Below are 26843 nucleotides of genomic sequence, written 5' to 3' on the forward strand. Positions count from 1 at the left end.
TGCTACATAGACATGGCTGGATCAGACCAGGCAGCATAGAGTGTTTGAACTACATGACCTACCTCACGGGACTGTCGTGCTCATTTGCTGTCTTGATCACCGAGCTTTCTCGCAGAATCCCACTTCCTAGCCGCATAAAGCTTTCCATAGGTCTCGACAGCTTCGAACACTTGAGCTTTGCTATAGCATGGGCCCTTAAAACCCGTGACTGTCATGGCCTATGAGTACAGTTAGTAGGTGGAGCTCGAAGCATCTGTGTAGACGTACTTTGAGAAATATATCCTTTGGTATTGAGTAGAAATCCTGCCACTGCTCAGAGCTAAGGATCTGGTTTACCTTATTCTCAGCGACAACCCTGTACATAAAAACACAGGGATGACTTGAGCAAACATGACAAAGAGATGTCAATAATGAAAGGCTGACATTTGGGGCCTACAACGTGCGCAGAACCGAGACAGAAACTCCCAGTGCACAGTCGCGGCTTTGCCTGTGCCGCAAGCCTTGAGATACCACATTCACGGTCAAATATACCTACATCAGACAAATGATGCAGTTCGCCGAGAGCCGTACCACTTAGAGTGCAATATGGGGAGAAGATGAGGGATATCCATGCCGATTCGATCCATCCTTCTGGGCACGGAGGTAGGTCTAAAATGTTCTTGATAGTGCCCTTCCATAGATAGGCAGAGCTTCGCTGTATGAGGAACGCATGGAACGACTTCGACGTCCTGGAGAGACTCAGCAGATCGCGAGGATGGAGATACAAGCATATCTACACGAATAGTATCGTCAGTCTATGATTCACATACGCGCATGATTCCACTCTACCTCCTTCATAACGTCCATCGGCATGTTGAGCATATCTTGCAGGCCGCCACGTCGGCCGCGCACATTCTTCCATCGAGCCTCCGTTTTGGCAGTGACTCTGCTCGCGGGCGCAGATGCCTTTGTTCGCTTGGACTTCTTTGGCGCCATTTGCGAGTGTGATTGTTAGAGACGCGTGGTGAAAATGGGGGAAAGAGAGCGATGGGCAAGCCAGTAGTGGTCAAGTCTAAAGTTGAACGCAGCCACTGAACCCGACGCGGTTGGCCACAAAGCCACACGGTGTCACGGTCACGCGTCATACACGTGAGAGGTACGCGCTTGTGGCAAGTGCATTCTAGGCTCCGAGCACCTTGACACGATATAGCGGAAAGCCACAACACCACGAATTCTAGGGCGATGACAATATATTGATACAGGAGTAATTACGAATATGTAGTGGCCGCTATCGCAGGAGGTTATTGATGGTACATACATCAAAGTATCGTAACGAGAGCAACAGTACTTGCATCATGGTGCACAAAAGCAAGATGACTCAACACCGAGACGAACTCACACCATCGTCGCGTTGTTGAGGATTGGAAATTTATTAGTGACGAGATTAGTATTTGCTTCATCAAAAACACATGTCGCAACGCCAACTACAATATCCAGATAGACATTGTCAAACACAAGACTGCCTCCACCGATCGTTATGAGCCGTACCACGCTGTTTGAACAGCTCACCCATGGGCTCCATACCGGGCTAGTGCAGACGCGACCAGACATTGGTTCATCCTGATGTCTCCATCTGCGATACTAGGATGTTCGATGCCGTGTCTAAAAGACTGAGTCAAATATGTCCAGGACATCATGCGAAGCGTAATACTCACTCGGCTCGAAGATGCTCTTCTACAGCATCGTAGACCACTGGCATGTGCGGCGTCTCACACCTCGTACACGACCAAAGCATTGTTGTCTTTAAATATGACAACTCCTGTGCTTTCGCCTCGGTAGTCTCGTCAGCGCTCGCTAGCCGCCACTGAGAAGCAGTCTCATCAGCGGCATTCAGTACCTTAGACACAGATTGTCAGAGAATGATCGTCACATTGATCATATATTGAGTACTCACCGCGCCGCGCCAGGTTGTAACGGCCTCATCATCACCGACCAACCTGACATCCGAGGCATCCAGGTCTGCCGCCGTCGCAGTGCTCGGATCCTTCCCGCACGCTCGTATGACTTCTCGAATACTGTCTGTCAGGGCCCACGGACGGAGCGCGTCGGGGGCGAAATAGCAGCGTACATCCTCTTGCCCGTACACAAACTTTTCGTACGTGTCTGTCCCGTTCGCCTGCGTGGCAGAGCGGAGATCACTGTGAGCGACGATGTTCGGAAAGAACATCGATATCCGTCCTGGCTCCGAGTTATCGACAACAAAGAGCGTTGTCGCGAGGTCAAGCGGGTCAACGCCTCGACGTCGCTTGGCCTTGTGCTTGGCTAATACCCTGCGGAAGTCTTTGCAGACGCGCGTCCGCCAACTGTCCACGATCGCGTCCATTTGGCCCTCCAGCGCCAAAAAGCTTGCTTGGTCCACGACCTCGTCCGCAGGTGCACACATGACGTCGCGGAACTCCTTTGACAGAGCGAGGTCCGCGATGTTCATCCTGTAGTCTAGCATCTCTGGATGTTCGCCGAGGTACCTGTCCAAGAATTCCGTCGCTACGCTCTCCAGAACCGGCCAGCGCTCCGCCAGTATACCCATGTATTCGTGTTCCAGACGCTCTTCGCGGATGTGCTCCATGCATTCGATCATCTCGTCCTTCATATTCTGCCAGGCTAAATTATAAAATTATGTGTTGTCAGTGCGTCTCCACGAGCGAAAGGCTGCTAATACTGACTCTGTTCAGTGAGCATCTTGGCAACCTTGACACGCTTATGATCCAGAAGCGGCGCATACTGCCTTTCTCGTATGAAGTCGAGCTCGGCCTGCCAGCCAAGATCACCTAACCTTGTGAAGACACTATTTCTCATGATCAGCGATGTATGGATGATCCGTGACGCGCCACGTACTCTATTGTGCGCTTGAAGATCAATCGTTCACGCTCCTCAGTGCGTTTACGCTGTTCATTATCATCCCATTCCTTGCACAAGGCCGCAAACTGTTGACAGTACTTGTAAGACGTGACAATGTAAGACACTTATTGGAGGCAGGCGACTCACTGCCTTCGACCGTATCGTTTGTTGCCGATGATCCTCAGCCAATGCTTCCGCCGCATCCCGATGCTGAAAATTGTAGAACCCCTCCCATTTATCATAGACACTCGATATCTGAGATCTCAAGTAACAGGGCTCGTCGTATCCAGTGACCTGGGCCTGTGTAAACGTCGTGAGAGTGAGCGAACCTCAATCACCGACTTTGTTGAGAGCATACCGTGATAAATATATCCTCTGGAATGTCAATAAAGCGAGTCCCAAAACGCCAATTCCAGAGATATGAATGACCTTCATTCTTGGAGAAGAGCCTACATGCATATAAAGTCAACAAAGTAATTTCGCGTGCCGCGGTAACCTCACTGACATTTGTTTCCTGCACGGTGCGCAAAATCGCGCCAAAAACTCCCAGTGAACCGAAGGAGCCTTGTGTTTGCGGCATACCTGACGAATGACACATGAAGAATGAGGCCATCCCCGGGGTATCATCACTTACAGTGCAGACTGGCACGAAGACGAGGGAGACCCAAGCAGGTTCAATCAATGTCTCTGGGCATGGCGGCAGGCCAACAATCGTTCTCAAACAGCCTTTCCACAGGTAGGCAGAGCTCTTCGCCATGAAGAATGCGTGGAATGATTTCGACGCTCGAGAGAGATTCAGTAAGTCTCGTGGATGGAGCAACAAACATATCTGCAGATATGATATTAGTCTCCCCGTCGTGTCAACCACAAGTCAGCAATGCTAACCTCCTTGATGATGTCCATGGGCATGTTGAGCATGGCTTTGAGACCGCCTCGACGGCCCCGCACGGTCTTCCATCGTTCTTCGGTCGTCTTGGCAGTTTCGGTCACGGAGGGAGAGTCATTCACTTGCTTGCGTTTCTTCGGAGGCATATGAATGTGCGAAGCATGGGGCAATAAGAGAACGACGGGTAAGGTGATACAGCCAAGATCAAACTGGTGTAACTCGTCCTGAGCTGGCGGTCTCGAGTTTCGACGCGGTGGCCGCGGTCAGTGTCACCAGTGAGAGAATTGACACGTGATACGACGCGCCTGTGGCGCGAGCCGCCGAGTCGCCGCCGACCTTGCGCCGACCCAGTGGCTCGGAGAAGTGACTTGAAGTAATCCTCGCATATCGTCAAAACGACTCGCGGAAAGCCGCAGAGGCGCAACCGTACTCAAGTAAGCCTTCGCAAACTATGTGCCAAGACGCATATATAGTTCCGATTCATCATCGTCGGAGTCGCTTGTTCAAAGCTTCCACTGGCATCCGAGGACGTCAAGATTCGTCGCAGTTGACGTGGCGGTGCGGTGCCATTAATCGAAGGTATGTTTGAGCAGGCAGGCAGGCCTCGGTATTGACTAGGATTAGTGAACGTTAAACGATGTCGACAGCGCTGCAACGTCCGTCGCAAGACCGGAGATTAGAGCGCAAACAAGAGACTTCGAAAGACCTCGCTGAGCGCTGTAGGAGAGTATGCAGAGCGTGCCCTCAAATATGCGTGCAAAAGAATTGCTCCTACGCACAGCCCACAGTACAATCAAATGGTACATATCGTCGTTAAAGCCTGTTCGGACCCGCGGACTCCTCTTGACAGATGCAAGCAGGCAGGGCGGAGATCATCGCAGCGCTGACAGCATACATGCACGGGTTGTTAGGTTTGCCGACAAGAGCTATGCGAGTTAGTCTGACAGAAGAGTCGAGAGCTTAATATGTCACGCACCCGGTTCGCGAAGATTTTGCAGGGCACGTTAACTTGCTTGACTTGCACGGTAGCCTTGTAGAGGCGGGGCGGAACAGTCGGCAGATTTCATCACACTCACGCAGAAAGTATGGCAACAGGTATGCTATTGGAACAACGCTGTCAAGACATGACATATCGAGTCAGCGATCGTCTGCCATGAGACGACAAGACATACCGGTGCCACGGATTAGTTTCACTACTGATACACTGGTAACGGGAGGAGACAGAGACAGGCTTGGAGAGAAGGAAGCAAAGAGAAAGGCATCGCCATTTTGGTTCAGCCACCAAGAGGAATAAATACATAGACGAGAGGCTTTCACAGAAAGATACAGTACAAGGGGAGACGTAATAAATAGGAGTCCGTGCACACCGCTCGACAATGCGTCCTGACGCGTTGATCGAGGATGCGACCAGGATAAATAGTTCAGAAGAACGAGGTCAACGTCAAAGGGAAACAGAAGAGAAGTAGAAAAGTAAAAGTAGTCCGAACAAGAGGAATAAAGTACAAGTACAAAAAAACTGTCTGGCAAAGGCAAAGTCAAAGATTCGTTGGGGGTATACTGTGCTTTTGTCGAGCAACGCACAACCTACGGATCCGCCACGGAGCCGGCGGCCTCCAAATTGTCTTCCCGCACGTACACGGAGATGTCCTCACCTCGACGACTCCTACCTCTCTCCTCACGCCTCCGAACCGGAGGAACAACAGGCGAGACACTACGTCTACGCCTGTGCGCACCTAGCGCAGCATCCACCCCATTTTCATCAGCTCCATCTAACAGGTCTAACAGATTCGACTCACGATTAACACGACGTCCCAGTTCCATCGACCTAGCCAGGTCGCGAAGGTAAGCAATCTGTACACGGCGGCGAAGTGCACGACTCCGGTCGCACCCTCCGTCGGCACTAGTATGAGGGGCCGACCGACCATTGACCTGCCGAAACGGTGTATTGGTGTCAACGTCAGTCTCCCGAGGACGAAGAACCGAACGACGTAGCTCGTTGTGGTGCCCATTGTGCGCCGGACCCGACGCTTGAGGGCTGGCGCCTTGAGTGCTCCTTATCGTCTGTGTGTATACACGGGGCTCGGGGCTCGGAGCCATGCTGCGTACGTAAGGATGATGCCCGTTGGCGGTCTGGGAGGTGGTGGCTGGTGCAGAGGGTGACGGTCTGGCGATCGTACGAGACGCGGCCTGGGAACGGATTCACGAGGGCGGGTCGAGCGGGGTCGAGCGTATTGCATTCGGGTCGGAACGCACGGAGTCGTGAATGGTCGATGTACGATGTGTGCCGTCATTCATGGTAGATGATGTGAGTTGATTCTGGCTGATAGCGTTGTGACCGAGCGCGTCGGGGACCTGGGGAGCTCCTGGAACAAGTGACTTTTGCAAAGCTCTGTTTGTCGGACGCACACGCCGAATCCCAGAACGGGCGATAGACTCTCGCAACTCCTCCGTGTGTCGTAGAGCAATTGACTCCGCGATCGAAGCCACCGTATATGCAGAGTGTGCGTGGATGCCAGGTAAGACAGTCCTTGCACTGCTGAATCGCAGGGTGCCAAACCCCATGATGGCATGCCCGCCGCCCGCCATCGCCGAGAGCACTGCGAACTCGACGGACCCCATCTCATACGCAACATGGAGCATGTCAGCGAGCCCGATCGGATCACGGGCCTGTTCCAGGCCTTCATACGCCCAGTATGAAGGCAGGGTGGTGTTGTGCCGGGAGTAGGAGAAGCTGACGAGGGGATGGGATATGTCGTAGAACAGAGCGACGTGGGCCGCGAGGTCGTCCCAGGTAAGGACACCAATGAAGGTGAGTCGGCGGACGTGGATGTCAGGAGTGTCTTCGTCGGGCTGCGCCATTATGATCTCGAGTCGGTTCAGGGTGGCGGTCTGGCGTCGCTGCATTGTGTCCACTGCAGCAGGCGGGTGAGCAGGGGCACGGGAGAACTCGGCGTAGCGATTCGCGGACGAGTTGGGTTGGGCGTGAGTTGGGTCCACTCGTGCACGATTGCGAGCGTGAAAGGTCCTGTCGGGGGTGACTGAGGTCTTGTTGACACGCAGCCGTTCGGAGACTCGCCACTTGCAAGAGCTGCGAGGCAGCGCGATGGGATGTGCTCGTCGTGAGCACGACCCTGCCTGTTGCGGGCTACGACACGCTGGAGCATGACGTATGCTCGTGTCGTCGACGGAAGATCGGTCTCGGCGTCGTCTTGCCTGCGGGAACTGAGCTGTTGTAGAGAGGAACTTCGGCGAGCGAGCGATGGCGGGCGGGAATGCGAGGTTGGCCTGACGTCGCAGTGGAGACTCTCGGCGGTGAAAACTTGAGGTGGCGGGCTCGACGTGAGCAGGAGGCGGTCACGATGGTGCGTTCCGTACGCGGGAGGGGGATACGGGCTGCAAGATTGGCGGCGAGCCCGACGGCGGTCGGCTCGGTTTGTGAAGTGGTCCAAAGTGACTCCACTGACTTCTTCCATGTCGATGGGGATGCTTGTCTCCGCATCAGCGTCAGTAGACCAATTGCATGTTGCGCACCGTCGGGACCACGAAGGAGCTGGGCACAATGCAGCCGCAGCGGAGCTTCTTGGACTGATAAACTGTCACTGTGCGCGAGCATTCTGTACGGATCGGCCAATATACGTTGCACGAACTGCGTTCCAGGAGCATCGAGGGCCCCGGGATCGTTGTTGTTGACCAGTTGAGGAGTGGCCGACCGACGCTCGCTCGGCTCGTTGAAAGGAAGGTGGAAAAGCGATTTGAAGTAACTGATATCTTGACGACGCGACCTCCGTGAACTCCCAACACAGCATCAGTGTCATCCACAAAACCTTCACCAACGCCCCTCCAGCACCGTCGACGCATCTCATGCACACTCGACACTGCACGGTTTGCTTAGAAGACACTGAATATAACAATTGTTGAGGCTTTCGTCGTCACCTACGAAGGCCTCCTGGCCATCGTCGGCGCTGTAGACGAGAAAAGCATCGTCCGTGGGAACGTCGTAAGCCGCCCACAGCCAATGATTGACATCCGACCAGGAAGGAATGGACGTAAAATTGGTTTGAGAACGACTCGGTTGTTGAACAAAAAACGGAACTTGACTGGCACCTCCATGATGACTGCAAGAGACAACAGAGAGGGGCAGAACAATGAAAGATCGACGGTATAATACCCCAGGGCCGTCGGAGTTTGAATTTGGGCATGACTCAGCACCCCATTGTTAGACTCCAGAACGATCGAGAACATTCTTCGGTGGCTCACATTCATCGACATCTACTTAGCAGCTATGTGAGGATAATTGAACTACTGTAAAAGGCCAGGAGGAAGAAGTCGCTCTCTGTATGTATTCATTGATTCAATGTTCGTCATCAAATTCATAGACCACATTGTACGGCGAGCCATAGGGTGTTACGATTCGTTACCGATCCCTCATTCAAGCACTCATGTTATTGGAGTATCCAAAGAGTACTTACATCAGGTTCAACAACTTGAGAGGCGACGCGTTCGAACTTCGTCATGTGAGGGCGTTCAAACTTCAAAGAGGCATGCGAGGATTCGCGTGACGTCATGCGGGGAGCGTGTCCACACATCAGCCTAAGGATAAGCACGTAGGCACGTACCGTCCTACTACGTCCACTTCGAAACACTCACGGCATATTTTCAGATCTCATACTTGCGTAGACTACCTAGTAGCCTAGTAGACAGGATCGGCGGCGAGCAAATCCGACGAAAAGTCGCGGTCATATAACAGTACCATGACATCTGCACTACCTCCCCTCGTTCAGGCCTGCTCCGGAGCACTTGCAAGCGCATCAGCGAACGCCATCTCGTATCCTCTGGATCTAGTCGCAACGCGAGCACAGACAACTAGATATCCTCGTCTCAAAGGTGCGCATCACGCCGTGTCTCGCTTGACGACTACTTTCAACGTTGCTGCGAAGATCTAAGAGGTGCTCTCCGCATATTGAGGCACATCGTCAACACGCAAGGGCTGTCTGGGTTGTATGACGGACTGGCGACCGATACCGCGTCAACGGTACTCTCGAAGTGAGTCGTATTCTCTCTACTTGCGTCTCAGTGAACGAATAACCTGCCGATCTACATAACTACAGCTTCCTCTATTTCTACTTCTACACTGTACTACACGCGCTCGTGGCGCGCAGACGCGCCTCGCGCGACTCTTCCGTCCCTCTGCTCGCCACGCTCAAGAAGGCCATCACGTCGCCGACCGCGCCAGTACTGCTCGGCGTGCCAACAGAACTGGCAGTGGGCTGGATCGCGGGCATCGCGAGCCGCGTAGTCTCGACTCCCCTCAGTGTGCTCACCGTGCGCTTGCAGAGCAGTGCCGACGACGAAGACGACTCGGAGGAACAACCCGCCGACTCGAAGGAGAAGAAGCGGGCGGGACGTCTCAGTCTCTGCGACGTCGCGCGGGGGATCTATGCCGAGCAAGGAGTCTCGGGATTCTGGGCGGGTACGCCGCGCAGCCCATCCACCGTGATCACCACGTCTGACACTCGGACTTCCTAGGCTTCGCCCCGACCCTCCCGCTCTGCCTAACCCCCGCCCTCACCCTTCTGCTCTTTCAACTCCTCCGCCGCATCCGCCTCCCCTACACCTCCTCCTCCGCGACCACTCAGTCTCTCAGAGCCTTCCTGGATGGCGCGTGCGCGAACGCGCTCGCGCTGGCTGCGCTCTACCCGCTCGTTCTCGCGAAGGTGCGCGTGCAGGCGTGGCGGAAGAGGTCGGGTGCGGTGGACGGGGAGAGCGCGCCGACGATGGTGGACGTGTGGCGCACGGCGTGTGCGGAGCCGGGGCGCGGGTGGTGCGGGCTGTATGATGGGCTTGGGGCGCAGATCGTGAAGGGGTTCGTGAACCAGGGGGTGACGATGATGGTGAAGCAGAGGTACGTGGGTCGCGGGACGCATGGTGTTCTCGCTGTGGTTGCTGACCACTGAATTCGCACTGTTAGGATCGAACACGCACTTGTGCGGATGTATCTGCGACGGTGTCAAGACTCGTTACATTGACGCTGTCGTAGCTAGGCCCAGAGATGTGTAAGATAAGAAGCCCTGATTGACACTCGGTACAGAGTCGGGGTGTGCCATACGGGCTCTACGAGCCCACAACTATACACGACCGATTCGGATACTCGGAGACAGATAGGTCGAGATCGCGGGAGTTCAGTCATACAAGCCGGGAATATAGGGTATAGGAGAGGGTGCCCTAGACGCTGGCATTGACTGAAACCCGGTGGGCGACCAAGTTAGCAAATCCTCGCTCTCTGTTCGAGGTGTAGGCTTCTCCACAGGAAGACCAAGTTCAGTCCTGATGTTCAGCTGTTCATGGTAAGGTACGTCGATCGTGGACATGGTGCTATATATCGAATGGCTCCCCGGCGGCGGCGGCGGTGCCCGATACCCTGGAACGATGTTGACTTGACGCAGCTTCTGACGCATGGCAGAGATACGGATGGTCTCCAGCAGCCCGAGCAGCTCTCCTTCGCTAGGAGAGATCGGACGGCTGCGCTCGCACATCTTCAAGACCGCGTCGAGATACCAGTCGTGCATCTGATGTCTGCGCGCGGTCGTGATCTGCAGCGCCAGCGTAGGCGAGTCGACGTGAACCCTCATCATCTGCTTCACAGCCAGCTTGCGCACGCTGTCGAACTGCCACTTGACTGCGAGGTCGAGGACAGCGGCCCACTCCTCGGCCTGCAGGACATCGATCTCCCCGATGGAGCTACCATATGTCGTAAGCATTCAACGTTCGACGAGATGGACACCGCTACTATACCTTGGATAAAGGCATGCGAGCAGGCACGCAAAGTCGGCGCTTTTCGTGCCTTCGAGCAGGATCGGGTTGTCATCGGTACGCCCCTCGTCGGAGTGCATGGAGAACATGTCCTGGAAGACAGGTGAATCACGCTTGAGGAAGTAGCGATGGACGTTGAAGAGAGTCTCCTCGACCTGCGGACAGGAGACACAATCAAGTCGCTATCGGTGAGTGTGCGCGTCCTCGATACTATTAGCTCGTTGAACGTACCAGGAATATAGCGTTCCCGTCGTCGAAGTAGAAGCGGTCGTGTTTACTGGGAGCCATCGGTATGTTGAGTGAGGTTGAATGTGGTGGTATTCGACTCGGATTATTAGTAGGATTAAACGCCTCACCAGCCATCGATGTGAATGTGTTGAGGCATCTAAGGTTTATGAGCATGTCCAGCAGGTACACAACGTGTACGGGGGGATGCAGCATTGAGCGTTCTATGCCATAATTGGTGCCAGACTGCCTTCTCATGAATCCAATCGGGGTAATCCGAACTGCGTGTTTGTCACATCCCCATCGAGTATGCCTCTCGGATATTGAACATTATACAGCCTGAGTCTCTGTGCCGTCACATTAATCGTGTCTAGGCTCACATAGTGTCAAATACCTCGAAGAACTGTACAATCGTTTTTTCGGGCATGCCAGTCAGCGTTGTCAGTATGAGCCGGTCTTTCCTCACTGTGCGCTCGCGTAAGTGCCCTATAACGTATGCAGCAACTGTTCCCAGCCGCCTAGTCTCCGACGGAGTCAAGGGCTCGTCTCGTTCACACAGCTATTTGCCTGCGGGGCCAATGATGCCCGGGAGAGCGAATTGCCGTGCAAGCGCGATTTGGTCCGCCAAAGTGGCAACTTCATAGTCTCCCGTGGGCAGAGTAGACAATTCTTTCAACCTGCGCGCGCTCCGGATATTCTTGTCTAACCAACTTCAGGAAGTCGCTTCGCCGCAAAGCTCACAATGCTGTCGAATTGCCACATGTGAGCGAGGCGGAGGACAGACGTCCACTCGTTCGTTGTTGTGAGCTCATAGTGCGCGAATCCACTGGGGTGGGGCGCTAAGTTCAGTATCCTCGTAGTAGTTGCTGTACGGACAAGAGAGGTCAGACTGACCTAGGGTACATTATGCAAAGAAGCCGCTCGAAGTCCTGCACGCTGATCTGTCCGAGTATGATGGGATTCTCATCTGCGCTGCCTTCTAGCGGCTCTCCCTCGACAGGCTTGCTGAGAAACATGCCTTCAAAGGCACTCGAGTATTGTTGAAAGAAGTAACGGTGCACATTGAAGAGGACGTCTTCCACCTGCGACCCCGGATGAGTGATATGCCACAGCTAGTATCATCAAAGTATCAGAACCTGACGCACTTGGAAGATCACATTGCCGTCTTGAAAGTAAAAACGATAATGCCTTCGAGGCCGGATCGATGCAGTCTCATCGCCGTCGGCTTTGAGCATCGCGGCAGGTAATGGGGGTGTGGATGTGAAGGCAAGTCACGGATCGGATGCATATAACGACCCTAAGGTACTATCATATGAGCGTCGTGCACCGATACAGTTCAGATAGAAGCTACTAGTACACACATACCATCCTCAAGACTTCATGCATATCAAGTTGCAATCGCGAAGCCTTGCGTGAGAAGGTTCCCTTGCATATCCAATACGGCCGGTCGTCTTTGGTCCACAACGGGCCCGGAATATAGCGTCAGCGTGTATTGGGATCAGAAGTATGCCTAGTCTAGGCCTGAATAGATGAACGAGAGACAATGCAAGTTCGACAGATAGATATCATGTAGTACACGGGTGCGCAATCACTTCGAATTCAGCTCCACGGAGACGCGTGAACCAGTGTACACATGCAGATAACGGCCATACTGCTGCTCGTTGAGATATGATGAGACGACAAGTGCGGTACGGCGAATGACAGGGCTAGACATTGCGCACCTCGGCTCTGTGAAGTCGAAGCCCATAGCGCTTGTGCATGGTGTTATCTGGGCAGCAAGGTCAGTGAATGAATGAGAACGTAGGACACCCTAGGCATTCTTACATCAATCGAACATGGAAGGCGGTATGATTTGCGGGTTGGCGCACGCCACGTGTCAACCTGAAGGGCATACAACCAGTCCAGGTCCTCCAGGAGGTCCTCTGCCGGGAGACCAAGCTCAGCCCTGATAGCCTCTCTCTGAGCAACAGAGATGCTGATGGTTGTTAGACGGTCGAATACAGAGAGGTCCTTAGTAGGCCCCGCTCTGTGCAACTTCTGTCGGATGGCCGAGATCCGGGCGGTCTCCAGCGTACCTAAGTGCTCGGCTTCTTCAGGGGAAATTGGGCGTCCGCGCTCGCACATCTTCAAAAATGTCTGCCAATACCACGTTTCCATGTTATGTCTGCGTGCCGTTGCGACTTGCACCGCCAGCGTAGACGAATGATGTTCGATGTTCGTCAACTTCCCACAACTAGCTCGCGGATGGCGTCGAGCTGCCATCTGACTGACAGATCGACGACTAAAGCCCATTCTTCGGCTAGCATGTAATCGACTTGTCCAATGATCCTGAATGCTCATTGTCAGTACGACTGGTCACTTGTGTATCATGGAGCATACCGTGGATAAAAACATGCCAATAGGCTCGCGAAACCGAGGCTGTTCGTTCCTTCGAGCAGGACAGGCTTGTCGTCTGACTGCCCCTCATCCGACTCCATAGAGAACATGTCCCGGAAGACGGGCGACTCGCGGACCAAGAAGTAGCGGTGGACTTTGAAGACTTTATCCTCGACCTGTAAGTTCGATGATCGGGTCGCCATCCATGAGTATTCACGCCACGGTGTTTCAGTGTTGGTTCTAACGACGTACCAAAAAGATGATATTCCCGTCGTCGAAGTAGAACTGATCGTGTCTCGTGGGTGCCATGAGACAGTCGAGGGATACGGCCTGAGAACGAGTGATGAGTCCGCAGAGGTACAAGCTTATAAGACGGAACGGTCCGATGCCCACCAATGCGGGCTGACACACGCACATCCTATTGATGACATGAAGTTCAACTGGGGAGACAGCAGGTTGGAACGTGTTCGGAAGGTCGCAGTGCTCAGCCTATCTCTGGAGATCTCTGCCAACTGTGAACATCTATCATCGTCAGAATTGTACTCACGGATTCGGTCACTGGTGTGCCAAAATCACAGAGCCAATGATTTGAGATATCCTGCTACAGAAGAAAGGAGCAACAATGACATTTCATCACAACACGCGACCTATGATTTGTCCAAGGCCGCGAAAGCCTCCGTAATCTTCTGTTCGTCCTTTATTGATACCGCCTGATTCTGCCATTTCGTCCTATATCCTTCGCGCAATGACCATATAATATGGGCGGCGTCCACACCCAGTATCTTTGTCTCCTCAAGAGACAAAGGCTCGGCTCGAGCACACAGCTGTACGCCCGCAGGTCTGATGATGTTGGGTAGATTGAACTCCCGCGCTAGAGCGATTTGCTCTACCAGAGTAGCGTAGCTAGGCAGCCAGTCCGCTGCGAGTTTCACAATGCTGTCGAACTGCCATCTGTGTGCGAGACGAAGAACGGAGATCCATTCGTCTGTGGCTCCTAGCTGCCAGGCATGAAACGCACTGTGTACAACAGCATAATTCACCGGGTGAAGAAGCCTCCATGCATGAACTGGACTCACTCTGGATAAAACACCTGCAATAGCCGCTCGAAATCCAACGCACTGGTCTGCTCAAGTACGATGGGCACGCAATCGGCGCTCCCTTCTAGGGGCACTCCTTCGGTAGGTTGGCACAGGAACATGTCGTGGAAACCTTTTGAGTAATGCTCAAAGAAGTAACTGTGGACCTTGAAGAGCACGTCTTCCACCTGCATGCCAGTGAATGGTTTCAGCATCGATATGGCTTGGCACGGTTCCACAGTAGACACACCTGAAAAACGACAGTTCCGTCTCCAAGATAGAATCGCTCGTGCCGATGGGGAGAGGCCACTGCAGCATTCATAGCCGTGAGCAAAGTCGTACATACTACACGCATGTCTGACGACTCGCGATCGGACAATGCGCTGAAATCATCACACTTAACTAGTTCAAGGCAACTGGATCTTTTGATCTCAAGTACGTATCTCAGGACAGGAGAAAGATGACAGTGTATACAGGATTCACAGTTCAACGTAGTACAACTCTGGGTGCATGCAGTAGATGTTCGAGTAGTTCGCAGCGTGAGCAGCTTGAAATAAATGAGCGCTAATAAGCGTACTCTGTCACGTGGCCTGAAATGCCCTCGACTCCGAGTCTCGAGACGACGAGAAGTCCGTATGCTTAGCCGCAACGTACCTCTCTGAGTCTCTATAAGTATGCTATTATCGTCTGCATGTTCGTCCGAACGCCTGGACGAGCCGGAAATGTCCCGCAGGGCTGTCGGTTCCAGTGAGTCTGACGGTCAGCAGCACGTGAGTCTCATCTCACACGTTCGCATGCCAGAGGATAGCTCTAAAGAGAACCTTATTTCAATGCCGGTATTTTGTCATGCCAACTTGGATTGACGGTACTTATATGAGCGGTCCTTTGCCCCATGGTTCTCCTCTAGCTCCTGCCACTACTATGCAAACTGCGAAGCGCAAGAAGAGTACCATGGCTACATCAGAGTCGCTTCGAAGGCATGAACGTTTCTATCTCGAGGATGGGAACGTCATTTTTCAGGTACATACAAGGGGTATTCATCCGTCTTCATTAACCCTGAGACCATGTACTTTCCAGGCTGAGAACGTGCTCTTCAATGTGCACCGTTTCTTCCTGAAGCGAGGCTCCCCAGTGTTCTCTGACATGTTCTCGCTCGACTCGGACGAAGGGCGATCTGACGATACCCCCATCCACCTGCAAGGTACCGCCGCCGTCGACTTTGAGCGATTCCTGTCGTGTTTGTATCCCAAGTTCGTTGTTCTCTCGATGAGTGTCATCACTAGTGTCATCGCTATGTCCGCTCATTACGTCTCGACAGGAAAATGTGGGAGGTTGACGACATGCCGTTTGGCGCATGGGCGTCGGTACTCAGTTTTGCCATGAAGTGGCAGTTCGACGTCATCCGCGATCTCGCTGTCACGCATCTGAAAGATATCCGTACGGATGCTCCGACCCTCGCCGGGCAGATCGCACTAGCAAGCAAGCACCAGCTCGATGGTTGGTGCTGGGAGGCATGCCTGAAGATCTGCGAGCGCGGTTCCCCCCTGACGGAAGAGGAAGGGGCGCAGCTTGGTCTTACGAAGACCGTTCGCATCTCTGCGATCAGGCAAAAAGTGCGCAGTCAAGGATCGAGCGGAGGATATGATAACGTCCGCATTGCGCTGGAGGACTATGACAAGGCCAAGAAGGAGCTTCGAGATGGAACGGAGGGGCAGTACATGGGCGCACAGGCACGCAGAGGCAGCCGCACGTTGAGGGGCGCCACCGTTACTGGCGGTGGATGGGGATCTAGTACTATTATCAACGACGGTTGGGGTGATTTCTAAGCCGGGGTTCGACAGCAAACGTTACAGCTACGTAAGTACTGGTATTGACCATACTGTTTCCATGACCTCGAGCCGCGTAGTGGCTCTCGCAATGTTCGGTTTATCAACGACAATTGTCTCGAGAGATGTTCTGAGCGAGAGTGAAACAGCGGGTATGTACACCATTTTGCAAAACCGTACTATGATTTTGAGAACAAACGTGACGCGAGGACGATTCTCTGCAGACAGCGCAATCCAAATCCTCAGGTATCTCGAATAAACGAAATCGATCGTGATCATCGCGGGGGTCCACTCTAAGCGTCCACAACAGACGACCTCACAGCTTAGGCTTAGTTGCCTGCTGGGCGCGCAAGCGATCACGCAGCACCCTGCGCAGGAGCTTCCCACTCGGGTTACGCGGAATCACGTCGATAAACTCGACGCCGCCCGTGAGGCGCTTGAAATGCACCTTGTTGTCCGCCACATGCTGCAACCGTAGTGAGTACGACGACGTCCAGCGCTCAGCGCCCAGTAGTTTCGGCAAGCGAGACTGACCTTGATGACCGCAGCCTTGATCTTGTCTCCCTCCGCAGGGTCCTTCTTGATCCGCTCATGCGCGTCAGGGCTTGGGACGATGAACGCGTAGGGCACCTCTCCACTGTACTCGTCTGGCTTGCCTACGATGCAGACGTCGGACACGTCCTTGAGCTCGAGGATATGGCCCTCCAGCTCCGGAGGCGCGACTATGGCGGACAAAACGGGTAAGCAAAGGTTTGTAAGGTACATACAGGTTCTGACCGACCTTGGAAGCCCCTGACCTTGATCAAATCCTGGCAAGGAGAGGTCAACACGACAGGGTAACTAGGAACAAGTGCCTACAAACCTTGATACGGTCCACGACGAACAGCTCGTTCGCATCATTGACATATACCTCGTCGCCAGTGTGGACCCATCCGTCCCTGAACGTCTCCTTCGTCCTAGCAGGGTACACATGGTCAGTACATCAGTCACCACGCACGCACAGCGACGACTGACGCTTTCTCGTTGTTGAGGTACCCGAGCGCGTTTGACGGGCTCTTGACGACGAACTCGCCCGTCTCGCCGCGGGGCGCAAGGCTCCCGTCCGGGCGGACGACCTTGATGACAACGCCGGGGAGCAGCCGGCCCGCGCTTCCGGGCGTGCAGACGTGCTGCTCGCGCTGCGGGAACGCGATCACCGTGCTCGTCTCGGTCATACCTCAAGGCAATGTCAGGCGGTCGCAAGCTGGGAAGGCCAGGGGGAGCGCACCGTAGCCCTGGCCGATCCGCACCTTCGGGAAGAGCTTCGCGAGCTGCTGGGTGAGCTCGGCGGAGAGCGGCGCCGCACCGCTCGCAACGAAGTGCAGACTGCTGAGGTCGAACTTCTTCACGGCGGGGTGCTGCGAGTCGCTGTGGGCATGTGCGTATGGTACGACAAGAGGTGAGCGCACCTTGCAGAGAGCGACGATCATGGGCGGGACGACACTGAATAGGAGAGTTCGTGAGACGCGGTACGCGAGAACGAGAGTATACATACGTCAGGAAGTTGATGCGATGACGCTGGATGCTGTTCAGGAACGCGAGGAAGTCGAACTTCGGCGTGACAACTACGGTTTGCTGCGAGACGTAAGCCTATGCCAACTCGACCCAAACGTGATCACACTCACTCCGTAGAATGCCTCGAAGTGCATGATGACCACGATCCCATATATATCTGAGGGACCGTCAGGTATGTATCATCGGCTATGGTGGGCAGCGCAACGTACGGTAGAACGGCAAAACTGCAGCAAAAAATGTTAGTCTCGCCGACTCTCTGTCAATGAGCGCACTGACCCGCGATGCCGACATCCCCAGGTCTTATCTTCCGCTGGTGGGGTGGAAGGGTGTCCGCCTGGCAGTAAGACGCGATCTGGATGACATTCGAGATCACGCTATAATGCGGGATTTTCACAGCCTTCAACGCCGGTCAGCTTCTGGCACGAGCGCCATCTGAAGCACGTACCTTCGGCAGCCCCGTCGTCCCGCTAGAGAAGCTCAAGAACGCGAGCTTTGTCTTCGCCTCACCCTTCTTGAGCTTCCTTTCCGTGAACGCCTTCTTCGCCTTCGCACCCTCAGCGACGAGCTGCGGCACCGTCGCGAACTGCGCTCCCGCAGCCTTCTCCTTCTCGGGAAGTGACTCCAGCAGGACGATCCGGTCGGCGGGGAGCTTCGCGATCTTGGCGGCCTCGAGCGCGACGCTAAGATTCCAGGGATGCACGACGAGTAGCTTTGCCTTGGTCGTCGTCAGTGAGTGCACGAGCTCCTCCGCCGTGTACGAAGGGTTCGTAGCGCTGTGTAGGGGGTATCAGTCAAGGAGGGATGCTTGAATGGGGACAATACTGACGTGATGACGGCACCGAGGCGGAACGCGGCCCTGGCGTCTCCTTCAGGAGGTGGGACTCGGAAGAACAGCTTAAGACGTACCAAATCACAATTGGGTAGTCTTACATTTCGGTGAGCACACGGACCAGTCAAGTATGAGGTGTACTCACCGACGTGGTTCGGACTGAAGATGCAGACTAGACGACGTCGCAACGACTGTCAAGCGGGTGTCAATCCGGTGAGTAGAGACACGCACCCGCGTCATCCTCGCCTGAATACTAGAATGAAGACCTGCACCGAGCGCTACCGTATGACGGGACTCACCAAGCTTCCATTTTGAATGTAAGGCGTTGGCCAGCGCGTTCGTGCGGAATTTGACCTGCCAACAGTTGAATCAGGTTCATCCGCTTCGGCGCGAAGGGGATATTCAACTTGGTATCAGTGCTCACCTCGTCATATTCCACTTTCCTGCCGCTCTCGTCCTCAATGTACCAGGGTCGATGATTCGGTGGCACTGGACGCGTCGAATGCTGGTGATCCAGCATGAACTGCACGATGGAGAGGTCATCTGGGATGGGCGCAAGGTTTCCGGTACCGTATATCTCAGCCATTCTGGGTGCAGTCTCGAGGGAGAAAGAGCAACTCGAGGTCGACGTGTCGACGGCAAGGGTGTTGCAGGGTGTTGCCCGGGTGTTGCTTAACATATTGCCTTGGTGAATCGGTGATCTGTAAAGCCGATTTGAGAGTGGTATCAGGTGCTTCTCGGACACGGAGGAACCAATGTGCCCTGCTCAGGCTTGGCTCACACTGCTCAGGCAATTTCACGCGTCGTCGAAACGTCGAGTACTTCAGTGTGGCAAGCTCTGAGTTGGCTCGTACTGATTCGCGCAGAACAACACTCATGTGTTGGTACACCGCGCACATACTAGTATATATTTGATTATAATGTCCCGGTGCCCGATCCCATCTACATTGCAGATCTTCTCGGCATACTTACAAGTTTGCCTCCTGAGGACAACACGTGTGAGGAATCCGGCTCGTCGGCGCGTTGGCGCGGGTGGGCGTAGCGTCGGCGAGGTCGGAAACACACGGGAAGTCGATAGTCGGACGCGGACACAGGTGAGTAGGCAACGTCCTCGTATCGAAGCTTGGGCATTTGCCCGTCGTAGGTACTGTATTTATACATGAGTGAACGTGGACCGAATCGGGCGAACCAGGCATATGATGTAAGCGAGAAGAGTCAGAGAACAAAGGACGAGTGGCAAGCTGTGGCACAGGTCGCCACTCCGATGCCACTCCGAGCATAGCATGTACAGATTAGGAATGGGTCTATAACGAGTCTGCGGCGAGTCAGGAAAGAGAAAGGAAAAGGAAAAGGAAAGAAAACAATATATCTATTCGGACGAGCGTCGGGCGCTCGTGCGATGTATCCCGGCGCTAGCGCTTACGCTTACGCGTCCCTTACATTCGCCCTCCAAGACTTGTCCTTGACAAGTCTTCAGGAGCGCCGGGTACATCTGCGTGCGCGACGCGTCAGTCATTACCATCGCCATCACTTCAATAGTGAAAAATCGAGTCGGCGTCCTCGAAGTCGCGCGGTGCGTCCGTCCTGCCCTTCGCGGCCTTCACGTTCTCGCGGCCCTTCTGACATGCAGTCTGCATATGGACGCGGACCTGGCAAGGGGAATTGGACGACGCAATCAGGGGATTGGTCGGGATCTGCGCCTGTCCGGTGTGCCAGCACTGCGGATGACCAGTATCAGACGCTTGGAAGGCAGTGTCAGGGAAGAGCGAGGTGAGTCCGCTATCGATAGCTTGCTGGTCGCTGAACATCGCGCCGTCGACGCTCTCAGGATGCAGATCGCGACTCCACCGACTGTGACGACCATGACGGCGACGGCGGCGGCGTGCACGCGAACTAGTTCGTGGATCCATCTTGGGACTCCTAGCCGCGTCGCCTTCACCCTGGTCACTACCCCCACAAAACCCTGAAGACCTCTGAGTCATCGCGTTCACGTCAGTGAGCACGCCTCCAGATCAAGCTCCGAGTTATCACGTCGAGCGTATTCGTACAGGATGTTCGAGTGAGCATGTCGAGAATTGAGCTTGTCGGTCACTGCAGGTATGCCAGTGGAAACCACGCCCGCAAATATACTCAACTCGCAGTCTGAGTCTGTTATCTCCGAATCTAATTCAGACGCGAGGTATTCAACATCATCAACATCAAAAATTTGTGCCGAGCTGGCTTCGACGGATGGTGCATTCATTTCCTCGCGTTCAGGACAGTTTCGCGCCAGATGCCCTATCTCTTTACAGTTGAAGCAACGGCCCTCAGCGCGGAGGCGTTCATGCTCCTTGCGACGCATCTTCTCGCGGCGCTTCTTCGATGGCTGAGGTCGCGGTTCTTGCGAGTTTTCACTCTGTACGTCACTATCTGCCCCGCCGTCGTCGTCGATCTGAGCTGCCTCAGCTCCTGACTCGTTGTTGTCAGACTCAACATCACTCTTTGGTGTTGACAGCTGAGAATCATTAACCTGACCTCCAAACTGGCTCTGCCAGTGAATCTCCGGTACAGGCTCTCCAAGCTTGCAGTTCTCCGTCAACTGTGCCAGGTGAGAATCTTCTCGTCTCTTAGCGTGCTTGACTAACTTGTCAATCTTCGCTACCTCGGGATCCAGACCGCGCTCGATCAAGTACAGACGAAGGTACTGATGAATACCGGCCCAGAAGATTTGCACGAGCTGTCGAGCGGTTACATCCGGGAAACGCGAGGAGAGTCTCTCGATTTCTCGCACAAAATCGCGGACCTTCTGATCTTGACCTTGCTTTGCAGCCATCAAGGTCTCACGCAACTTGCGTTTGAAATTGCCCGGGAAGCAATACTCGAACAGTGCCTCATACAAGGTGCGCAAATCCCATTCGTTCTGATGCAACGCGACGTGCTGCATGAAGAACTTGCTAGGCTTCTCCGACAGAAAATTGACAATTATCTTTAATGTCAGCCGGTCATCCAGCCCATGAAGCTCACGCCATGTCTCGACTTCATATACCCAGTGGTCGAAGACGTCTAGGTCCGCCTTTCCATCCCAAATGAACGGTGTCTTGAGCTTGATCCCAGAGATCGCTCGGTGGAGCCGCCGGGCGTTCGCGCGGTGTCGCTGACGGTGTGAGCGTTCGCTCGGAGTACGGTGACGACCTCCATTTGATCCATGGCCAGGTACTGATATAGAGCTTCTAGTCGAGCTATCTGAGCTATCCGAGCTCGATCCTGAGTTATCTTCGGAACTGGGAGGGTCAGGAGGACGACCGCCTCCTTCCGAACCTCCACCAAATATAGTTTCACCGAAGAAGCCGCCTGCGGGAATTTGTGAGTCCTCGCGTTTGAAATGTGCGGTTGTCCTTCCCTTCTTAGACTTACTTCGCAGCGAAGTCTGTGGTTCTTGGACACCATCTGGCGAGTCTAAAGGTCGGTCACTCCGATCATGCCGAGGCAAAGAGTGCTCGGGTGGCGCACTCTCCCCTCTGACGAATTCACGCAGGAACCTTTTCTGTGCCTCGTCACGGCCGCCGTGCTGTACCCTCTTCTTCGCATTCGCAGATCGTTTCTTACCCACAGAATGATCGTCGTCAGTCTCGACGATCACTGCATTCACGGAAATGCACAATCCATTTGAAGAGCTCGACTCGCCCTCCGCTTCAAATGTTACGAAGTGTTCATTGTACGACACCAGTCGGGGCTTGTGCTCGCCTTCCGAATCCATACAAGATGAGTAGTGATGTATGGTGCATTCCTTTGGGCTGCCATACATGCTGACCAACAACTCGAAGTCATCGAAATCCATTGGTGCGATCACCGGAAGCTCAGGTAACCCCGATGTCAGCTTACATTCAAACGGGATATTGCCAAGCAAGTTCTCCTCCGTCTCAAGATCGCACCAGTCCACGGAACATTGATTATGATGTTTGTGAATGTCGGTAAGCATCACCTCTTTCTGCCTGCCTGCACTGCAGGGCACGGTGTTCCTTGGTCCCAGAGGGCACCCCTCGCCCTCCAGACCCTGCCGTGTACTATTCGCGAGCATATCGCTTCCTTCAGGCAATCCAATCTGGTTACGGATGATAGACCACTCTCCGAGGTCTGCTGCCAGACTGCTCGGAACGTTCCGTACACTGGTATCCAGTTCATGCACGACTTCTTCAGTCGGCATTGTCCCGAGCCTGAGAGGGCTCGGATCATCGCTCTTCGGCGAGATCGATGACGCACTGCTCTTCGTCGCAGTGCGTAACTCAGCATGACGCTCCATGTAGCTCTGTGGCACTGGAGCATCGCATTGCGGCGAGCTCGACAGCGACTTACACACGTCCGCGGCACTTGTCACAGTACCCGGGTAAGTCTCCCTTCGAGCTCGTTGTTCGTGAGCGGCTGACTTTTCAACATCCTCAGCGAGCCCATCACAAATGTTGATGTCTCGCTGGTCAGCGACTCTGGAGTCAGTCGCCATAAATGACGGTGGACCGCACTGCCCGCGGTCCATGGTGAGTCGGATACGTTCGAAGTCACCCGCCATCTCGAACGCTCGGAGCGCGTTCCTTAGTTCGTCGAGGTCGCCTCCGACGTCACGTGCCTCATCCGCGAGGGTTCTTCCCTGCGGATAGGTGTCTTCATTACCGGTAATGTTCTGCATGCTTCTAGTATCACGGGTACCTTCAAATAACACGAAAATTTCGGCGAACGGGTGATCAAGCCGTCGCGCGTAGATTAGCAAAAAATACGAGAGTAAAAGGACAACTCAAAAAATGTGAGGAATCCGGCTCGTCGGCGCGTTGGCGCGGGTGGGCGTAGCGTCGGCGAGGTCGGAAACACACGGGAAGTCGATAGTCGGACGCGGACACAGGTGAGTAGGCAACGTCCTCGTATCGAAGCTTGGGCATTTGCCCGTCGTAGGTACTGTATTTATACATGAGTGAACGTGGACCGAATCGGGCGAACCAGGCATATGATGTAAGCGAGAAGAGTCAGAGAACAAAGGACGAGTGGCAAGCTGTGGCACAGGTCGCCACTCCGATGCCACTCCGAGCATAGCATGTACAGATTAGGAATGGGTCTATAACGAGTCTGCGGCGAGTCAGGAAAGAGAAAGGAAAAGGAAAAGGAAAGAAAACAATATATCTATTCGGACGAGCGTCGGGCGCTCGTGCGATGTATCCCGGCGCTAGCGCTTACGCTTACGCGTCCCTTACAACACGTAAGAATGCATTCTTATGCCTAGTATCCTCGATACAGCATGCGTGACGACGAATCGGTGGTGCTTTGGCGAGATCGCATCCATACACTGAGTACGTACTGGAAATAATTAGGAGTCTAGACCCAGATTGTCCTAAATATAAGTAATTCGGACCGAAACATCACCGAGCGCTAATACCAATACCTTGACGCTGCGCTCAGATGTCCTGCTACTTACAGTACTCAACACTTCACAGCCACTCAGCAAAACCTCAGCATGCGACACTATCATATTGGATGGCCTGCTGGAAACGTGTTTGGAGACTATAGCTATACATCATGAGCCATCTCATGGAAAATATCTGTCAGTGCGCCTCGCACTGCGCAGAGCGCTGTCGTAATGCTGACCTTGCATAGTACCCTTGCCTCCGGTCGGAGGCCACGCAACTACACACCATACGCGATATACATTATAACACGAGTGATCTCGATCATCGGAGACGATGAAGCCCTGTCATCTTCCGGAGCTCTGCACTGATCCGACTGGAGAATGGGGACGAGGTTTCTGCCTTTACTAGTCTCCTCGGGTCCTAACTTGAAACTAGCTCACAACTCCTGTCGAGATTATGCATGGTGCACTTCTATTAACTAGTCACGACTCGCGTAGATGTTATAATATCGATGCTAGCAAGACAATCAGGCAGGATGACATCTGCGGCGTCGAGAACAAGACCTCAATTGCAATGACGTCTCACATTGACTTGAAGGTGGGTGTATGAACATTGATCTTTTGAACGGGTCGTCTGACCTGCAATTGGTCACAGGCACGATGCCCGGTCGGTCATAACCACTCATTTGGGCATGGCCATACACTACTACATACTTGCACCGACAGCGCGTCGAGGCTCAAGACGTCGATCGACCCGTGCGGGTAACTCAGTTCGCCTCCGCACTCATGCAGTAGGACCTTTCACAGCGCCAACCACGTAATATGCTCATGCGGCTAAGTATCTTAGTGCATAAGCAAAGGCGCAGCGACTGAGCGGAGAGCAAGGAACTTGAACTGCGCTTTAACAGGTCCGCAGCCGCCGCCAAACCAACGCGGTGCTATCGCCCTTTGCATACCAAACGCCTCGATCTGAGCTGTGCTTCGAGCCCCGCGGTCCGCAGTCTGCAATACGATCGATCAATCCGAGGCTCGAGCACAGGGATCGAGGAGGACTTTGACACGCTCCTCGACCAGCTGCGCGCCCGTGCGCAATGCCGCGCCCATCCATGCATTCCGACTGGTCCGCTCGGGGGCAACACACTCTGTGCGTATTATTCTTCACGTAACTTGCTGCGCGACCAATACGCGACTGACATGCGCGCTCTAACTGAACAGCACTAATGAGAAGCCACAGGCACACATAGGAGTCCGCGTATAAGACCGCGCTTTCCGCCGCTTTCTCGCCCCACAACCCCTCGCCCGTCTTCTCTCACGAAACCCCACCGCGATGTCGTCCATAAACTACGCTAAAGCATATGGCATTGAATCCTTGGCCGGCGCGATCATCTTCACCATCATCTACGCCCCATTGCTAGCATTCTATATCTTCCAGGGCATCCGCAGACGGACGCGTGTGTACGTCGTCCTATGCCTCTTCTGTCTCAGTGAGTACCCTACCAGTTCGAAGCGCGTCGCGACGAGCACTCACCTCGCGATCTTCAGTGCGTGTGGTCTCGTTTGCTCTGCGTTCCGCGTTAGCAGGATCGACGGCAGCTGCGACCAACGAAAATGTTCTCATCGCCTACGAGGTCCTCTACAACATAGGTTTCTTCGGTGTTCTTTATTCAGCCTATACCCTTGTCCTTGAAAGGTGTGCTCTTTCACGAGTTAGTAGTCCTTCCAACTCACTCACTCATCACTGCACAGAGAATCTCTCATCGACATGGACACCTTCCTAGTATACTGCCCAGGGCCCCTCCAGCTCATCTTCCGCCTCACTCGCAGACGGTCGCTCATCCGCATCGTGCTGATGGCCGCCGTCGCCATCGGCATTGCCGGTGTTGTATGTCCCGCGTTCCCCTATGCTCCCTACGTCATGTCCCTAACACAGTCGCCCGCTTCAGGTGGACATCACGAATGCCAAAACACAGGCAGACTTGAACCAGGCACCACGCTCCGCAGCGCCAGCGTGTACATCTTCCTCGCCGTTACCTGCCTGCTTGTCGTGCAGGCCCTCGCGTTCAGCTTCGCGACAATGCGCACGCTCGGTGCGTCCCCTGCGCCACATCCCAGTTACCCCGTTCTGACCACCTTCCAGCGAAGAAGCCGCGCGGCGGCGGCGAGCAGCAGTACACCGGCATGAGCACCTATCGCGCGTCCCTCGGTGAGACATACGGCATCTTCATTCTCCTCGTGATCTCCGCGCTCCTCCTCGCACGGGAGGCGTTCTACGCGGCGACGACGCACAACACGGCTCAGGTATGGTCCACGCTCTCTACGCGCATAATCTATCTGACGCGGGATGGTGCAGCAATCGAACGAACACCTGTGGTACCCCCTGTCTGCGCTGACGGAGCTCGTCGCGGTCGTGCTCTTCGCGGTCCCTGGCCTCATCCCCGCGCATGACGAGCTGCCGCAGGAGGAGCGTGAGCTGAACCTCCTGGCGTGATTGGTTGGCGTTGTGCGAGTCCCCGTCTAGTTGCCCGCCCACGAGGAATGAGGCTGGCTGTTCGTGTTCGTTCAGATGTATACTAAGAGTGTTGGCTTCGCCTTAGCTAATGGATAGATACCCCTAGTGCTTTGAGTAATTATAACGCCCCATTACGACTGAAAGATTGGCGCTGTCGGCGGTGCGCAACTCGTCTCTCCAATGGATGATCATGCAGCGGCTTTCTTGCACACAGTATGTGCTCTTCGCCAGTGTGCCATTAAGACTCACGAGTCAGAGCTTCGCCCGCCGTCCTCATGATCTGCTACGCCGAGGACAAGCAAAGGGCCCCATACAAAATGGTTCTTATATAAAGACAGACAGGTTGTCGTCCTAGGGAGAATTATATCACCCAGTATCATCCCATTCCTAGACAAATCTCTCGGCGGGTGTGCGACGTGCACTACCTTCAATTGCGCTCGAGCAGGACAAGGCTCATCAGTGTTCGACAGAGTGTCCTTAACGAACGGCAGTAGACTCATTTGTATG

The 26843-nt window shown here is 54.2% G+C and overlaps 11 protein-coding genes across 11 annotated transcripts; 3 read left to right on the forward strand and 8 right to left on the reverse strand.

Annotated features, from left to right (window-relative positions):
• Positions 1-80: 80 nt before the first annotated feature.
• On the reverse strand, positions 81-3909 carry B0H18DRAFT_1124560 (uncharacterized protein; the record flags this gene model as incomplete). Its single annotated transcript, XM_048034884.1, has 13 exons — positions 81-218; positions 268-355; positions 424-487; positions 532-772; positions 829-963; positions 1934-2640; positions 2703-2824; positions 2875-2963; positions 3025-3177; positions 3236-3326; positions 3383-3459; positions 3512-3706; positions 3763-3909. 13 exons carry the CDS (start codon positions 3907-3909, stop codon positions 81-83), a joined length of 2247 nt encoding a protein of 748 aa, XP_047887396.1.
• An 854-nt stretch (positions 3910-4763) lies between these two features.
• Positions 4764-5957, reverse strand: B0H18DRAFT_78833 (uncharacterized protein). Its single transcript, XM_048039251.1, has 3 exons — positions 5569-5957; positions 5345-5474; positions 4764-5279 (listed from the first exon to the last, which is right to left on the reverse strand). Exons 1-3 carry the CDS (start codon positions 5858-5860, stop codon positions 4901-4903), a joined length of 801 nt encoding a protein of 266 aa, XP_047887397.1. The 5' UTR covers positions 5861-5957; the 3' UTR covers positions 4764-4900.
• Positions 5958-5962: 5 nt separating this feature from the next.
• Positions 5963-7236, reverse strand: B0H18DRAFT_1124561 (uncharacterized protein; the record flags this gene model as incomplete). The annotated part of the gene is made up of 2 exons (XM_048034885.1): positions 5963-6675; positions 6732-7236. 2 exons carry the CDS (start codon positions 7234-7236, stop codon positions 5963-5965), a joined length of 1218 nt encoding a protein of 405 aa, XP_047887398.1.
• Positions 7237-8514: 1278 nt separating this feature from the next.
• On the forward strand, positions 8515-9789 carry B0H18DRAFT_1124562 (mitochondrial carrier domain-containing protein; the record flags this gene model as incomplete). Its single annotated transcript, XM_048034886.1, has 5 exons — positions 8515-8647; positions 8701-8806; positions 8872-9233; positions 9290-9665; positions 9732-9789. The coding sequence occupies 5 exons, from the start codon at positions 8515-8517 to the stop codon at positions 9787-9789; spliced, it is 1035 nt and encodes a 344-aa protein (XP_047887399.1).
• A 153-nt stretch (positions 9790-9942) lies between these two features.
• Positions 9943-10861, reverse strand: B0H18DRAFT_1124563 (uncharacterized protein; the record flags this gene model as incomplete). The annotated part of the gene is made up of 3 exons (XM_048034887.1): positions 9943-10501; positions 10556-10728; positions 10805-10861. 3 exons carry the CDS (start codon positions 10859-10861, stop codon positions 9943-9945), a joined length of 789 nt encoding a protein of 262 aa, XP_047887400.1.
• Positions 10862-11500: 639 nt separating this feature from the next.
• Positions 11501-12033, reverse strand: B0H18DRAFT_1124564 (uncharacterized protein; the record flags this gene model as incomplete). The annotated part of the gene is made up of 3 exons (XM_048034888.1): positions 11501-11624; positions 11693-11880; positions 11944-12033. 3 exons carry the CDS (start codon positions 12031-12033, stop codon positions 11501-11503), a joined length of 402 nt encoding a protein of 133 aa, XP_047887401.1.
• Positions 12034-12276: 243 nt separating this feature from the next.
• On the reverse strand, positions 12277-13663 carry B0H18DRAFT_1039567 (uncharacterized protein). Its single transcript, XM_048030506.1, has 7 exons — positions 13568-13663; positions 13427-13504; positions 13178-13350; positions 13070-13126; positions 12667-13031; positions 12505-12566; positions 12277-12452 (listed from the first exon to the last, which is right to left on the reverse strand). Exons 1-6 carry the CDS (start codon positions 13589-13591, stop codon positions 12505-12507), a joined length of 759 nt encoding a protein of 252 aa, XP_047887402.1. The 5' UTR covers positions 13592-13663; the 3' UTR covers positions 12277-12452.
• Positions 13664-13737: 74 nt separating this feature from the next.
• Positions 13738-14771, reverse strand: B0H18DRAFT_1039570 (uncharacterized protein). Its single transcript, XM_048030507.1, has 4 exons — positions 14654-14771; positions 14501-14559; positions 14251-14438; positions 13738-14191 (listed from the first exon to the last, which is right to left on the reverse strand). Coding segments are annotated over exons 1-4 (618 nt in total). The 5' UTR covers positions 14655-14771; the 3' UTR covers positions 13738-13821.
• Positions 14772-15201: 430 nt separating this feature from the next.
• B0H18DRAFT_885407 (uncharacterized protein) lies at positions 15202-16076 on the forward strand (the record flags this gene model as incomplete). The annotated part of the gene is made up of 3 exons (XM_048041073.1): positions 15202-15270; positions 15328-15500; positions 15569-16076. 3 exons carry the CDS (start codon positions 15202-15204, stop codon positions 16074-16076), a joined length of 750 nt encoding a protein of 249 aa, XP_047887404.1.
• Positions 16077-16392: 316 nt separating this feature from the next.
• Positions 16393-19045, reverse strand: B0H18DRAFT_1087417 (amp dependent CoA ligase; the record flags this gene model as incomplete). The annotated part of the gene is made up of 17 exons (XM_048032166.1): positions 16393-16542; positions 16611-16798; positions 16858-16885; positions 16939-17032; positions 17091-17292; positions 17344-17473; positions 17525-17558; positions 17611-17690; positions 17741-17787; positions 17840-17854; positions 17907-18027; positions 18076-18403; positions 18457-18486; positions 18537-18555; positions 18605-18631; positions 18759-18813; positions 18884-19045. 17 exons carry the CDS (start codon positions 19043-19045, stop codon positions 16393-16395), a joined length of 1710 nt encoding a protein of 569 aa, XP_047887405.1.
• Positions 19046-25154: 6109 nt separating this feature from the next.
• On the forward strand, positions 25155-26315 carry B0H18DRAFT_1124569 (uncharacterized protein; the record flags this gene model as incomplete). The annotated part of the gene is made up of 5 exons (XM_048034889.1): positions 25155-25311; positions 25370-25517; positions 25574-25914; positions 25965-26125; positions 26178-26315. 5 exons carry the CDS (start codon positions 25155-25157, stop codon positions 26313-26315), a joined length of 945 nt encoding a protein of 314 aa, XP_047887406.1.
• Between the last annotated feature and the right edge of the window lie 528 nt (positions 26316-26843).

Source organism: Fomitopsis serialis, assembly GCF_022376445.1.
Source record: "Fomitopsis serialis strain Sig1Antser10 chromosome Unknown B0H18scaffold_127, whole genome shotgun sequence".
Taxonomy (NCBI): domain Eukaryota; kingdom Fungi; phylum Basidiomycota; class Agaricomycetes; order Polyporales; family Fomitopsidaceae; genus Fomitopsis; species Fomitopsis serialis.